Source organism: Lepidothrix coronata, unplaced genomic scaffold, assembly GCF_001604755.1.
Source record: "Lepidothrix coronata isolate B3197 unplaced genomic scaffold, Lepidothrix_coronata-1.0 Scaffold21, whole genome shotgun sequence".
Lineage (NCBI taxonomy): Eukaryota > Metazoa > Chordata > Aves > Passeriformes > Pipridae > Lepidothrix > Lepidothrix coronata.
This window is the reverse complement of record NW_016690201.1, coordinates 2466540-2482794: the sequence shown is the minus strand read 5'-3', so window position 1 is coordinate 2482794 and position 16255 is coordinate 2466540. Positions and strand designations below refer to the sequence as shown.

At 41.1% G+C, this 16255-nt stretch overlaps 1 protein-coding gene across 1 annotated transcript in view; it reads right to left on the bottom strand.

Moving 5' to 3' along the window:
* The window catches only part of C2CD3 (C2 calcium dependent domain containing 3), a 40919-nt gene extending 24809 nt beyond the window's left edge, over window positions 1-16110 (bottom strand). The window contains 17 exon segments of the mRNA XM_017807992.1: window positions 286-529; window positions 1560-1711; window positions 2722-2959; window positions 2961-3139; window positions 4900-5022; window positions 6033-6151; window positions 7577-7689; window positions 8121-8312; window positions 8954-9108; window positions 9511-9655; window positions 10785-10913; window positions 11992-12124; window positions 12955-13163; window positions 13875-14065; window positions 14633-14790; window positions 15706-15963; window positions 16090-16110. Of these exon segments, the coding sequence (XP_017663481.1) occupies window positions 286-529; window positions 1560-1711; window positions 2722-2959; window positions 2961-3139; window positions 4900-5022; window positions 6033-6151; window positions 7577-7689; window positions 8121-8312; window positions 8954-9108; window positions 9511-9655; window positions 10785-10913; window positions 11992-12124; window positions 12955-13163; window positions 13875-14065; window positions 14633-14790; window positions 15706-15963; window positions 16090-16105 (2754 nt within the window). The 5' untranslated portion in view covers window positions 16106-16110.
* Between the last annotated feature and the right edge of the window lie 145 nt (window positions 16111-16255).

The window sequence follows — 16255 nt, the reverse complement described above, 5'->3', positions numbered from 1 at the left end:
GTTTGGTTTTTTTTTTTACTGCAGTTGTATAGATAGAAGCAGTGGATATGCAAGGAAACAAAAAGGGCAATAATGTCAAGACTGGTGAGAGCCAGTTGGTAAGAAAAGAACAATATAATTCTGTGTGGAATGTGATCATTTATGACAAAACAGCTTCATATAGAGGTTGGGGGCCACGCAACTGTTAATGAACCTACTGGTAAAACCCTTTTCACACGTCCCTAACAGCAAGAATGGGGATTTACTGAACAATTAATAAAAAGGGATTTACTGAACAATAAATACCATTGTGGGTTTTGTAGGAGGAGGGTCCAGAGAGTGGGAAGGACGTTGTGGGACAGAAGGTACCACTCCTTCTCCATTCTTTAGCCTTTGCAGTGCCATTATTTGATCAGCTGATCCCATTGCCAAGATGACTCTGAGGCTTCCACTTGTGCTGCCAGTAAAAACATCAACCACGGGCATGTAACTGTCCACAGCAACCACTGGGTACTGAGCCTGGAGGAGCAGGTGGGAAATCTTTGGGTCTCTACAAAGGATTAAAACAAAAACAGAACAAAAAAAAAAAGAGCCATTTGAGTCGGAACAGGATCACATGAAGCTCATCTTAGATGGGATTTTCAACGCTGTTAAAAACCAGTCTATCTCCATTCCTCCCAGATTTGTTTCACACAGCACAGATCCGTGAGCTGCTGACTGAAAAATGTTATTTTCAGCAATGAAAAAGCACAACTTTCCGAAAACTAACACAGCCTCACCTATGAGCCAGCCTAGAGATCCATGATCAGATGGGAGAAGACTTCCATTTGTTAACGGGAGTAGCCATATTATACTTTTATGAGGCAGTTACGTGCCTTTATGGATGGACTTGGGCCATATGAAAAGAAGGAACGGGAACTGTTCTCCCAGAAAAAAATCTCCTAGAAAAAATGTAAAAATCTCTAATAACACACTGAAGATATTCAAGGTCAGGTTGGATGGAGCTTGGAGCAACCTGGTCTAGTGGAAGGTGTCCCTGCCCATGGCAAGGGATGGAACTGGATGAGCTTTAAGGTCCCTTCCAACCCAAACCACTCCAGGATTGTAAGATATACACAAGTAAAATACAGCGGATTACTGAAAAAAAACTACACAAATGACACAGTAATAACTAACAAAGTGTTGTTCAGCCAGTTCCGGCACCATATGATTTACACCCACCACTAAATCTGACCAAAATAAAAGGAATTAATCCTTTGTATCAGGAAGAATCTCTTCTGTCCAGTATTTCCATTAATTTAAACTGTGTTAAGCGGGTATATTTATTGACTGAACAAGAAGCCAAAAGATTAAACCCAAAAAGAACAAAGAACTCGTATTTCTGGACAAGGACAGTGTAACTTACTCATACAGTGCTCACTATAGGAAGTTTACCAGGGCAAAAATGCCTTTTGCTATAAAAAGTGTCATTAAGAACCCTCCCACAAAACCCTCAGACACCATCCATGACTTCTTTCCCTCAGCATCAGTGAGGATATTTCCCAACCCAATAAAATATGGAAAAAAAAAAAGATGTTTACTTGAATGAGATGTAAAACTGATGCAGAGGAAGTTTCACTAATCCCAGCAGTCTGTCACAGCCAGTGCTTCCCAGCTTGTTCCAGGCTTCAATAATCATGACATTGTCTTTCAGCCTCTCCAAACGTTTGGAACTCAGTGGAAAAGGCATCACCTGGAAGGGTTTAACACAGAATTAGCATTCAGAATAAACTGGAAAATACTGGCTAAGTCAGGAGCATTCTGGTAACACTACATTATTCCAGTCTACAGAATTGTGCTTTTCAGAGGTGGAAACTGAAAATTAAATGTGCATTTGCCTAATGAAATTCAGAAAACTGGTAGCCTTGGAAAAGAGCTAGCCAGGAAAATAAATAATGGAATGGGTTGGGTTGGAAGGGACCTTAAAGGTCATCTAGTTCCACCTCCATGGCAGGGACACCTTCCACTAGACCATGTTGCTCCAAGCCCTGTCCGACCTGGCCTTGGACAGGAATGGAACATCCAATTTAGATAAATTTTATCACAAGATCATGTGTAATGTTAAAAAACTTTGCTTTACCTTCAAATGCCTGTTTACTAAACAACACATAAATCATTTCACACAACTGTTTCAGACGTGGTTTGCTCTGGTTTTACATTCCTTTCAGCTGAAGAGTCTTGCAAATCGCTATCGTTAAAACAAATGCGTTTGAGCATCTTGACTTTTCCAAAGGAAAATATCAATAAAAATTACAAAGTCATAACATTACTGAATGTCTGAAATTCTGCTGGTTGCTGGGGGACAGCTCTGGCTCATGTTAGGCCAGTAAGCCACTGATATGTTCACTGAGAAGAAAAAGAACACAATGCAACACACACAAAAATTCTACATCTCCATATTAGGATGTCACCATCAACATGTTTTCTTTCTGAAATAAAAAAATAGAAGTCAATTTTTTTCATTTTTAACCTAAACTTTTCTGACTGTTTTTCCTTCATACTTCAAAGGCCTCATTTATTATTTAGATGATTCAAGGAACTGCATTTCAAACTGCAACCCAGTCAAAACAATACTGAAAATACTTTCTGATACATTGAACAGAGTCCACCAGAGATATTCCTACATACATAAAAGTAATTTATCCATGAAATGTGTTTGTCAGTGTGGAATCATCAGTGTGAAATGGAAAATATGTGACTTGCCTGACAAAAATTGAAGGCAGGTTGTGTTGAGCCCCACACGACAGCGGATCTCGTTGCCCCCTCAGTGCTGAGCAGTTTGCAGTTTAAATACACATTGCAAGAACTGGGGAGCCCCTTGTCTCCAGCAACAAAATCCTTCCCATCAGGCACCATCAGTAGCACGTGCAGCAATAACCCATCTCCCTCAGATGGGGTTATCTGGGTCAGCACATCCTGGGCCACGACTTTCCTGCTGGGAATCTTCAGAGCTTGTTCTCAAGCAGTGAGGGCCTTCTGCATTTACACTCGTCCTGTTGGACTCCTGGAATTCCAGCTGGGGACTTCTCACAGCATGAGCTAGGGCTCGATGCCCAGCAGGAGCTGACCTGGCGGCTGTGCAGGTGAAGTCCTTGTTGTCGGCTGCAAGCTCTAAGAATCCCTGCAAGGTAAGGCCAAGTGTGTACCCCATCCCAAAGCAAGGGACTGCAACAGAAACTATGGAAAATATATCTCATGCTTTGCTCAAGAGCTGTGTTGTCTCACCCTAAGGCATGTGCTGGTTACAAGCTACAGCTGTCGCTGCAAAATAAACATGTGGTTTTAACAAATAAAGCCCAAACTGGAGTTCAAAGCCACACAATTATAGATGATTCAGAGAGGGGTTTGGGTTGGAAGGGACCTTAAAGATCATCCAGTTCCACCCCCTGCCATGGGCAGGGACACCTTCTACTAGACCAGGTACCTCCAAGCTCTGTCCAATGCGGCCTTGAACACTTCCAGGGATGGGGCAGTCACAGCTTCCCTGGGCAACCAGTGCCAGGGCCTCCCCACCCTCACAGGGAAGAATTCCTTCCTAATATCCAATCTAAACCTACTCTATTTCAATTTGAAACCATTCCCCCTTGCCCTGTCACTCCAGGCCCTTGTAAATAGTCTCTCTCCACATTTCCTTCAGGTACTGGAAGGCCACAATTAGGTCACCCCAAAGCCTTCCCCTTTCCAGTATGAACAATCCTAATTCTCTCAGCCTTTCCTCACAGGAGGTGATCCATCTAATCATCCTCTAATCATCTTGGTGACCCTTCTCTGAATAAAGTAAAAAATTAAACCAATCCCAAGCCCAAAGCTGGCTGAAAATGAACCCCTACCCAGCCAAGGTGAAAAGTACTGTGACAAAGTATCACAACTGTCACTTGCTCCACTTTGCTACAGCACATGCTGCTTGAGAAAAATTAAGAAAAATAAGTGTTTCTAAATGTTTTCTGTCACTGCTCTTTCACTTTTACGTTGCCTGCTGATTTTAGCTATTTGCAAGTGTTAATTGCTACAGAGCACCATAGATTTGCTGGATGCATTCAGGTGGCAAGGCAGCAAGGAGAGGAATAAACTGAAGTCCAGAAGATAAAGTAACAGAATAAAGCAAAGGATTTGAGCCACAAAATGACCAAATAAGGAAAACAAAATAATCAGGTATTTCACTGTCCACCTGAAACCCAAGAGACAGGGCAACCAGAATCAGTTTTCTTGAAGTATTAACTTCTCCTTCGCTAAGTTCTTGCATTGAACTTTGGTTCATTCATTCCCTACAACATCTTCTTCCACTTTTCATCTCTCACACCCTGTTGCACTCCATTCTCTCCCTGAATAAACACACCATTTCTCCTCCCTGCCTTCAACACTTCCCACACCTAACCATACTTTCTTAAGCCTTCAGCTGCTAATCTAGAGAGCTCTTTATCTTCAGAACTGGCAAATCTGCTGTGCAGGAGTTTTAATCCTTCTCAATAAGGAGCTGAGCAGAAACTTTGGCTGGAGAAAATAACTCCTGAAGTGACAAGGTGGTACCAAGGACAGGGAACACCAGGCTCCACATCAGCTCCTGCCACATGTGAAGCAGAAGGCAAAGCTTCCAGCCCTGTACATGTGCCCCCCAAAATTTGCCTGTGGAGTGGTTTCTGTATCCAAGCTCCACCTTATTGACAACATCCTCAGACATGCAGGAGGTTCAAAATATTTCTCCAAACCCTCAAGGAATAAAAAAAGTTCATATTATCTTGTATTGGTCTAACAAACCTCCATATCCAAGACCCAGCAAATTAAAACAATGAGAGAAAACACAGAGGAGGGAAAAAAAGGAGTGTGCAGCCAAAATTAGTAGTAAGAGGTTACTTAACAAACTCAAGATGGTAAAACACGTACTGTAAGTGGTCCAACTTGTGGGTGATCTCCCTCTTTTTCCACAGGTATTTCCCAGCTGACACTGAGCAGCTTGGCCTGGATGACCCTGCGGAGCTGAAGCACTGCTGAGCCAATGGCCACGGGCTGAGGACAGGCAAAGAATCCATTTTGCAAGATTTGTCAGGTTTAAAGGACTTCTGTGAAACAAAAGCTTTCTGGGAAGCCATGGGCAGCCACACAGACTCCTCACTCCTATAACATTAGTAGTACCAACAGGGATTTGGAAATTTTCCCCTAGTTCCAATTACTAGAACAACAGTAAGACAACTTCTCCCAGAATCTACTGTAAAGAATTCCAGATTAAGGCAAAAAATTACCATCCCAAATCCTAGTAACTGAGCAAAATTTCCATACTTAAAGATGCAATTTATTCACCTGTTAAAAGAAAAGCACATACCCTTAGTGCTGATTAAAATGCAACATAAACTGAGTTAACCCCTCTCCCAGGAGGTAATCATCACAGGTAGATGATTATAAAAATAATCTTAGTGAACAGAAATGCACTTTTTCCCCCCAAATGCACAAGTTACATCAGTTTTTCACAGCTCATGTTATTCCTCTTAACCTGGGCAGGATAAAGATACAAACTGCATCCACAGGAACTCATTTTGTGTTGCTAAATGAGCTGTGTTCTCACTGAAGAACAGTGTTTATAATTGATTCAATGTTTTTAAAAAGAAGAGATCAGTTTTAAAGATGAGGGAAGGACAATTTTTTTTTGCCTGTCAGTTTTGAGCTCAGAAAATCCTTGAATGGAGTGACAAAGAGTGACAAGCCTGGAATGAGCTTCCCCAGGGAAGTGATCACTTCCAAGTCTGACAGAGCTCAAGGAGTGTTTGGACAACAGTTTCAGGCACAGGGTGGGATTTTGGAGTCCAGGAGTTGGACTTAGATCCTAGTGGTCCCTTCCCACTCAGGATATTCTGGAATTCTGTGATGATAGAACGGCAATCAGTTCAACTTCTATTATCTGCACATAATGGCACTTCCCTTCTTAATATCTGGTTGTCTGCATTAAGTGTGTGTGGGAAATCAAAATGCCAGGAATTCTTTGTTTTTCAAGACACAAAGTAGAAACAACAACTAATCAATACCTTTTTCTGGGTGCTTTTCCTCATGTAGATTTTAAAAGCAAGGTCAGAGTCCCACCAGTGCTCTATCATTGTTCCACCAAAATGGACAGGGAACACAGACCGCTGTTGGAATTTCACCCCTGGAAGACAGGAGCAACAAATACTCCAAATTAAGTGAATATAAATAAACTTCCCCCTGGAGACCACTCTATTACACACAAAACCATTTAATTTTGCATAATTTATTAACACCAAGGTCAAAGTAAACTGTTCTTCATTTTCCAAGGCCCGAAAAGAACAGGAGGACAAAATTAAGATTATAATTAAGATTATAACAGCATTTAAAGGCTGCAGTTGACACCAAGTCTCTGTCATCTGTATACAATAACTCTTGCCCTTTTTTCAGTGGGAGAACTCTGTATCATTTTGAGTTATATAGTTCAAAGTATTCATTGAGAGAGTCAAAGCTGAGCTGCAAGAGAAATCACAGCTTCAGGAGAAAAGGAACATCTGCAAGAAAACATGGAATGAAAGTCTGCAAAAAGAGCACAAGAAGCACAATAACAGTGTTCAAGTACTATTTTTCACTTGTTCACAATGGATAAAGAAGTACTCTTGTCATGACAAAAACGCAGATTAGACATCAGGAAACTTTCTCAATACAGCTTGTCTGGGATGACTCTGGAATTTTTCTATTGGGCATCTTTAATAAGTGAGATAAACAGCTCTCAGGAAGGATAATGGAGTGGATTTTCTTGATGTCTTCTCCAAATTATTTTCAGCACAATCTGTTTTTCTAGGCTCCAAAGAGCTGGACTCTACACAAGGCAAAGGGCAGGAGGATGGATGAGCTTGAGGTTCAGAAGAAACAGATGTTTTGTCTGGCCAGAAATGGAAAATATACAAGAGAACTCAGAATCTCAGAAAGATGCAAAGTCAATGAATGACCACATTGGAGAGGCATTTGAAAGTCACTCTGGAATTCCAGTTTGTGGGAAGACAGCATTGCTTCTAAAGCATTCTCTGCTCAGGGGAAAAAGACAGGAATTGTTTCTAGAGATACAAACACTGGTGACTCTCAGAAAAGTGAGATGTCTGATTTGAGCATAGGACTCAGGATTCCTTGGATCCAACAGATTACCTGAGCTCTTGGAGATATTACATGACATCATCTGGAAAATTATTTATTTGAGGTATAAGCATCTCTGATATTTCTAAAAGTAATTTATCTTCCTCTTACTATGGCAGAAAGGATATTTGCTTTACGTTGAAATGAAGGAATTGGATTATTGACTCGCTGTTCTTTCCCTAAGAAAAAATTTGAAAATCCCAATAACAATACTTTTTGAAGAAAAAAAATAATTCAAAAATCACTTGGGTTCCCTCTCCCTGAGAGGACCATTCCACCACCTGCAGCACAGCAACTCTACACTAATCATACTCTACACTAATCATACTAATCATGACTTTCAGGCAGCAAAAGAAATAGAAACACAACTAAATAATTTCTAAGAGATGAAAGAGTCAACAAAACTAAACTTAAGGGGGAAAAATAATGCCCTTACCATCATCTGTGATTTTACTTGAGGCTACTCGAATTACTTCTGTTTTTATGGAGACCTGTCCCTTATCATCCTTGGACACTCTCATGGGAAAGTGGTACTCCACAAAGAAAGTGCTGTGAATAAAAAAATGAATGGATGATCACAGTCCATCAGAAATCAAATTCAAAAATAATTTAAAAAATAAAATCCATCAAAGATCTATTAAAAAATGTATGTAATAAAAGTGAACACAGCAGGCAAGTTCCATGTTCACACTGCCAATCTTTTTTTAGGATAACTGAACCACCTATTTTTCTCTTGTTTTCAGTGTACATTTGGACCTCCCCAAAACCCCTGGAAAAGCACAGCCTGAAGTGAGGCCACATCACAATAAATTAGTCACATCTTTAACAAGTTTGCAGGATACAATTTCCTGAGAGAAGCAGAGAAATAGGAAGACCTCAGAAGCCTGAAGAACTCAGGGAAGCTGGACAACTCAACAAACCTCAAGGAAAACTACCTTAAAGGCACAGGAAACAAGCTCGGAAGACACAATCCCTCTTACCACTTATTAACAGATGCAGGTCGTGGAGGCTTTCCCATTAAATCTTTCTTCCTCTGGTAAATCTGGATGCTTTTAAGAGGGATTTTCAGTCTGTCAATGATGACTCTGGCCAGGTGTATTTGCTGCAGAAGTGCCAACCTGTCTGAATCCAAGGATGTGATGTGATCTTCTGGAGGAGCAGTGGGAGAGCAGCTGGAGAGAGGAAAATGAGACTCAGGATACAGAAACATCTTTAACATGACCACATGAAGGGAAAACTGTAGCTTGGTGGGATGTTATTTTAAAAATGTGTGTTTCAAATGCATTTTTAGAACAAATTTGGTACTCTCTGTAACAGAAATGTTACAATACCCGGGGTACATAACTGAAAAAAATCAACCCAGAAAGTGCATGTTCCACACTGTTGATTTGGAAAAATCTTATGTCAACTCTTCAAAAAGAAAAGCTTTATTCAGTGTCATGTACAAAACTGGGGAGATGACACAGTTATACACAAGAAAAAGTCTCTGCTGCAGAGGAACAGCACGAGGATTTTAGTCATAATTTAGAATCTCAGTTGTGTAATTTGTAAGACATGTAAATGGTTTTGTGTTGGTATCTCTGGAAGTATGAAGTTGACCTGACTGTAAAAATAGCAGTATTTGCGAGAAAAAAATTCATAAATAATTGTTTGGAGCTGAATTATTAAAAAAAATGAGCCATAACACCTTAATACTCATTCTATTACACAAATGAAGTTTGATTTTTTGGGACACTTTTATTGGTTCTGTCATGCAAAAAAGGGAATACAATTAGATGAGGTCAGAACAGAAGGCACTAATGTAACTATTTACCTGGGTTTAATTTCTGTCACATTCTGATCAAAGGCATTAAAGTCTTTCTGTGGATTTGCTGGATTAGCTTTCCTGAGAGTTTCTGTCTTCAATGCTTTGTTTGAGGATTTAACATCATCATCACTGAGGGAATCACTTAAACTGGAATCAGATTTCTGAAACAGAAATAAGGCACATAAATAAGAAGTTAATTAGCATTGTCTGGAGAGATATATAATAGTCATGATACACATGTTAAAAAGAACACCAATTTGAGGATTGCTTAACTTGAAACAATTGAAATGGTATCAAAATTTTTCAGCAGTTTAATAAAAAAAGTCTTCCTGGACAATTCTTCCTGAGCAATTTCCAAACTCGGTGCTTGACTCTGTAGTCTTGACAGTATCCTTTTAAAAATGTTAATTTTAAGCAAAGTACTCATGTAGTCACAAGCCTTTGTATGATACCTAATGTTTATCCAGACTTAAAATCCTGAAATCTGTTGAATTTTTGATTATGCAAACTTCTGGTTTTCTTCCCCTCAGGGAATGCACATTTTCCTTTGGATCTCCACTTACAGGAGTTGTGTAAAAAAGTCTCTCCAGCAGACTCTGGTCATAATGGGGATCCCCCAGTTCACTGTCATACACCTCACTCCCAAGAGAGAGGGAATCCCAAAGGGATCCTGTGCGATCCCACAAATGCCCCGGAGAGAAATCAGCACTGTGGGTAAAACAGAGAGAAACATAGCTTAGTTTTCCAGTTCTGGAGATATTTTCTAAGGAATCTGGGCAATACTGCCTCTTTTATACCAGATGGAACCAGTCTGTAACCCAGCCTGAAGGGTTATCCCATAGTAACATCTCTGGATCCAACAGGAAAAAACTGTGTGTGAATTGCAGGTTGGAAGAGATCCCTGGAGATCATCTAGTCCAACCCCTGCTCAAAGGGAAATGATGCAAATAAAAATCATCCTGCTGGATTTTGAGTATCTCCCAAGCTGCAGGTTCCACAACCTCTGTGGGTAACTGACTCCAGCCCTTGGTGACTTTCATAATAAAATATATCTATTAATATCTAATTTATTAATCTAATTTTTATCCTTAACTGCTTTATAACTTTTGGTTTAAGGTATCAGTAATACTTGAGAACAGTTTATTTAAATTAAAAAAACCAAACAAACTATATCTGAGTAGGTAAATCCAAGTATTTTTAGAACATGGTTGGAACAAATTGGGGTTTGTTTGGTTTAAAGGGTTTTCTCTGTGCTGTGAGTTCAAAATCATTTTATGATCTGCAAACACTCCAGTGTTATCCAGTGATAAACCACAGGGAAAAAATAAGTGCAGGGCACAAGATACATGAACCGAAATTCCGAATATCTGACCCAGAAACTGTGTTGTTGAGGATGCTTCATGCCCCTGATTTGGGCACAATGGAAGCAGCATTTATTCTACTGCTACACAAAATGAGAGAAAAATGTTACTTTAATATTTGGAGGAAGTTGAAAAATAACTATTGGTTCTCTGTAGTTTTAATTTACTGTTTCTTCTTCAAAGAAATGATGTATTTGTTTCATATACTTAGTAACATTTTAGGATACAACAGTAACAACTATTAAAAAATTTAGTTTTATCAAAGATTTTGATTAATTTTTCTTTTAAATCAACATGACTTGAAGCTTTCCAGGCTGTCCTGCATTAAAGCTGAGGCATAAAACACCTCCATCACTTACACATTGGTTACATTCCCAAAAACGTGGAGAACTTGAGAAGTCAAGACATATTTTTTAGTATAAAATGGTCAAAAGAGGACAACTTTGTAGTAATAACCCCCAGTGCATCACATTCACCTGCCCAGCAGTAACTGGATTGCTCTTTCTTCAGAGTTTAGATCAAATTGCTGCTCTGAAACTGCAGATTCAAAGTGATGGAAATCTTCAGGAGGGGGCACCAAACTGGACTTCAAGCTTTTGGGGCTCCTGGATAACAGTGATGGAAGCACAGAGGGTAAAAGGAAAAATAAAGATATTAAACAGTAAAAGGAATTCAAGATCAATCCATTAATCCATTAATTGGTCTATCAATTTGTCCTGCAGAGTCCAAAATCATCTACTTTAAATAAATAGTATTAGTTTGAGCAGAAATAATTCAAATTGGGTTTGCAATAGCATCACTGACTGCCAAAGATAATGACATTACTTTCTGGTTATCACAAAAGAACATGAAATATTTGTATTTTTCCAGAAATAAAACAAGGAAATGAAGTTTCTCCTATTTTAAAAAAATACGCATTTGTTTTAATACTTTTAAATATCATTGAACTGAGAATATTTATTAAGTCCAATGCTAAACAAAGGTGGAGTTAGAAGCTGAAAAGGCACCAACACTTTTTTTACCCAATCTGCTAAGAAAAATCTTGCAGAAGAAGATAATGACTAATAATTTTGAGAACACAGTTATATAGATGCAAATTTTCATGGGAATGTTGACATCAGGAGATACAAATTAGAATATAAAACAAAACATATAAAAATAATATATACTATTTATATATATTATTTTACATAATTGTATAGTTTATTATTTTATATTATTATTATTGTGCATTATTTTATAATATATATAATAAAATATATAATAAAAAGTATCCAATTTACTTATTTGAAAACCTGTTCTTTGTGATGAAGTAACCATTTCACTTGCAATTCCTTACACTACTCTTATTCTTTACCAGCACTTAATATTTCCTTATCAATTTCCTCATCATTAATATTTCCTTATCAATATTTAATATTTCTTATCAATGTCTCCTTATCAACTAAATACAAACATACCACAAAACAAAATTAAAATCAGTTACTTAAATCAAGGCTTACTACTTCAAGATTAAAATAAATTCACAAAATTTAGGCTTTATTCACAGGTAGAATTCAATTTTCCATTTGAATGAGAATCCTAAAACACACCCCATGAATATGGGTATTTCAAGTGTTCCTGATAAGGCCTCAAAATGTATAGTTTGGAACTTAAATCTCACTTCCCCCATTCCAAGCTCACTTTGTTGATGCTTTAAAATCCTCTCTCTCCATAAATGGAGCCACTTTATTCAGTTCAATCTCCATGTCAGGGCTGGATTTCATTGCAGAGACAACCATGGCATCCCGGAGTTTCCTGCCCTGATCCAAGAGAGCTGGGAAACAAGCAGAAAGATTTATATTTCAGCATTCAAATGCGATTTAAAAGCAACATGTAAACACAATAAATGTGTCGATGACAGTCAAGAAACTTCTGGTTTCTGCCGTTATAAAAAGATCTTAACACACTGGGGACTAAACATGTCTTACACACCAAAAAACAGCTCAGTGAGAGGGATCCTGCATCGGTTTCCCACTCAGAGCCGTAAAAACAACTCACCCACACACACCAAGTCGGGCATTGGAAAGGCATTATTAGGATATAGAAGCCAAACTAATGTAGGGAAGAGTAGTCTGTCACCTTACGATGTCTGATTTTAGATCTTTTCTGTGAGCATGAAGCTCAAAACACAGCATGTATGGAAGTGTGTCCTACTCTGAGGCTCATTTCAATCCAGTCCAGGCAGCCTGTGGTCTAAAAATGATGGAAATAGTTTTCCACCTGAAGATGCCAACAGAATAGGAACCCTCCCAAGATCCCCCTGAACAGGAGCAGCAGTTCTGACAGTCACTTCAAAAGACATCTCAAAGACTAAAAGAGCCTGTGAAGCTGAGATTCCTTTTCTCTTACTCCCCCAGGCCCAGGAATCCTGCTGGGCCACCATGTTTTCCCTGAGCTGGATACTGCAGTCACCTTCCAACAAGACTAAACCAGTAGTTTTTAAGCAAAGTAAAAAATATAAAAATCATCTTTGACATAATATAGTGAGAGGGTGCGAAAAGGATCCCTTTTCCTTCAGAAAATCTCAGCTCTGGAGAAGCACTGGAAACATTACCAACAGCTGTTTGTTGTGAACCTCAAAGACAATGCCAGTTGCACACAAACCTGACAGCAGGTCTTTTGTAGCTGGGTTGTTCATGGAGAGCATCCGTGTGTTCATTCCAGTATTGGTGCTGGGGGGAAACAACAGGGAAGGATTTGAAGGATTCATTTTCCAAAGCTCATCTGGTAAACTCCCAGGGTGATAAGAAGCAGGAGAAGTGTCCTTAATGTTTTCAGAGTTCTCTTGGAAGAGCAAATGGTCCTTTCCTCTACTGAAAAATGAAATGTTACTTCAGTAACAACTCAAGTGGGTGGGTAAAGAGATTCCAAACTCTTCAAATGCTCCAAAAAGAAATGTGATGTTATGTCCATGAGTCCTCATCTGCCACTTAGACCATGAGAGGCCCAATTCAAGCTGCAAGTAAAAGACTTACATCTTTTTAGAAGATCTTTTTACAAGAGCATGTCGTGACAGGACAAGGGGGAATGGATTTAAACTGACAGAGATTAGATTAGATTAGATTAGATATTAGGAGATAATTCTTCCCTGTGAGGGTAGGGAGGCCCTGGCACAGGTTGCCCAGAGAAGCTGTGGCTGCCCCATCCCTGGAAGTTCCAGGCCAGGTTGGACAGGGCTTGGAGCAACCTGGTCTAGTGGAAGGTGTCCCTGCCCATGGCAGGGGGTGGAACTGGATGATCTTTAAGGTCCATTCCAACTCAAACCATTCTGTGATTTGCTGCACCTCTTGTGTGAACCAGCGTGGCTTGAACTAAGTTAACATAGGATGCAAATTCCTGCCAGATGACAAACTGCCCCTGTAAGCTCAGAAACCTTCCACACTCTGGATTTCATGTAACATACACGTTCAAAAAGATTAAGCATTCCATAACTCACAAGTGTATAGTTATTACAAAAAAAAAATGTGTGTGTGAACTGCAAAATAAACCAGAACTTTGTCATGGCAGGAAAAAAAAAAGAGTACCTGGGGCTTGTGGCTTTGCTGTTGTCAACAGACTCTGGGTCAGCAACAGCCACCTGTGTGTGCCTGGGCTGCTGGGATGGAGCAGTAAGCTGGGACTTGCTGCTTCCCTGAGCAGGAGCAGGGTCCAAACTTCCCTCTGTGGTGGTGCTGGTGTCGTACACTTCTGGCAGAGGTTCTAGAACCAGTGAGACCTGAAAGACAGAAGGTGAAAATATTACTTTGTTCTTTTCTTAGCTAAGTGCAGCACATACTGTATTCAATTTTACTTGTCGTGCCATGAAAAACTGTTGCTCTTCCACATGAAGTAATATTTATATTTTGCATAACTCTGACATGATTTACAAGTATTTCTTTCCCACTCCATGTTTTCCAATCTCAGACAATTATCTTTCAGCATCAATTCTCCCGAGCCAGGGCTGCAGGACAGAACTATCCTCATTCCAGATTTCAAAATCTCCTACAATTCCAGCCCAGTGAAGTGTTAGAATCGAGGATCCATTTTTAAATCCACCTGCAAAAACTCACTCTCAGCGTACAGATGACATTTTCTTTATCAAGCTGAACTACCACACATCCCTCTAAACAAAACAGAGTCAAAACCACCAATATTTATTTTTCACTTGCTACCTTAGCTCAGAAATGCCTTGGACAGAGATTAGGTCTGCAGTGTGCCATGTACAGCTTGATCCTGGCACTTGATTATACACATAATCTATAATAACATAACTTATAATAAAGAGCACAGACATCAGGACTACCTGCAGCTCTCCAAGTTTAGCAGATGTTGGTGATAGCAAGGGGAAAGACCCTTTGATGGGATGGCTGGGAGAGAGCTGGGACAGTTTGGTGATCTGCACTTTGCCAATGGGGAGGTGGTCAAGCTTGGTCAGGACCTCCAGGACAAGCACACCCATATCTGTGAAAATTAGGAACAGTTTCAGGTCAACCTCATGGTCACAATTAACACTTTTTGATTAAAATGACAGAGATGTCAGAGGTTGTTACGTTTTATATGGAAATGATAATAATGAGACATCAGGGAAAGAAGAGTCACTACAGATATTATTACTGCTATGTGATAAATAAACACAAGATTACCAGTAAAAGAAATAACATAACAAGGGGGAATGGCTTCCCACTGCCAGAGGGCAGGGTTACATGGAATACTGGGAAGGAATTCTTCCCTGTGAGGGTGGGGAGGCCCTGGCACAGGTTGCCCAGAGAAGCTGTCCCATCCCTGGAAGTGTCCAAGGCCAGGTTGGATGGAACTTGGAGCAACATGGTCTAGTGTATGGCAGGGGGTGGACCTGGATGAGCTTTATGGTCCCTCCCAGTCTGGGATTCTATGAGTAGCAACAGCCAGCACAGGTTTTACGGACAGACTCTGGACATTAGGCTTGCATTAATTTCCTGCATATCTTTCACTAAATTAAGCACCTTAATAACCTTACAAGCTCAGCTGAGTACCTTTCTATTTCCCACGCCTTTAGACACTGAAATGCCTGTATGTATAATACCAAAACCCACAGAATCACAGAACAGCTGGGGTTGGAAAAGACCTCTGGAGACTATCAAGTCCACCCTGTGACTGATCCCCACCTTGTGCACTGGGTACCGCGTCCAGTCGTTCCTTGAACACCTCCTGGGTTGGGGCTCCACCACCTCCCTAGGCAGCCTCTTCCAATGTTTAACAACCGTTTCCATGAGGAAATTCCTTCTGATGTCCAACCTGACCCTCCCCTGGCGCAGCCTAAGCCTATGTCCTCTTGTTCTAACCTACTCCTAATAAACTCCTCGGCTTCAGCGGGTCTCCCACGCGAAATGTCCCTACCTGCCAAGTACGCAGCGAACTGCCGGGGCCCGCAGCGCACCGGGAAGCGGGCGGTGGTTCTCCCGGCGGGACGCCCGGGCCGGGAAGCGGGCTGGAACAAGGTGCCGCCGGAGGTTTCCCCCCACCACCTCAGGCGGACGACGACGGGCGGTTTTGGGGCCGCCCAGACCACCCTGGACACGGTGCAGCGGAGGAAGCAGCGCGGCGGGCCCTGGACGAGCGGCGGGAGGCTGGTGGCGGCGGGGGGGGCGCCGGGACCTGTGGGGACAGGCGGCGTCAGTGGCCACCCTAGTTCCCATGCTGCTTTCCGCCCCATCCTGCCGCCCTTTCATCCCCTCAGGATCCCTCCAAACCTTCCCGCCGCCCTCCCATCCCCTTCCACACCTTCCCTCCGCCGCATCCCGCCCGCGCCTCCCGCCCGGCAACGGCCGCCCCGGCGGGGGACTACAGCTCCCGTCATGCACCGCACCCCCATAGAGACCAGAGGAGCCACGGACTACATTTCCCAGAACACCACGGGACCACATCTCGTCCCCGCCCGCCGAGCGCC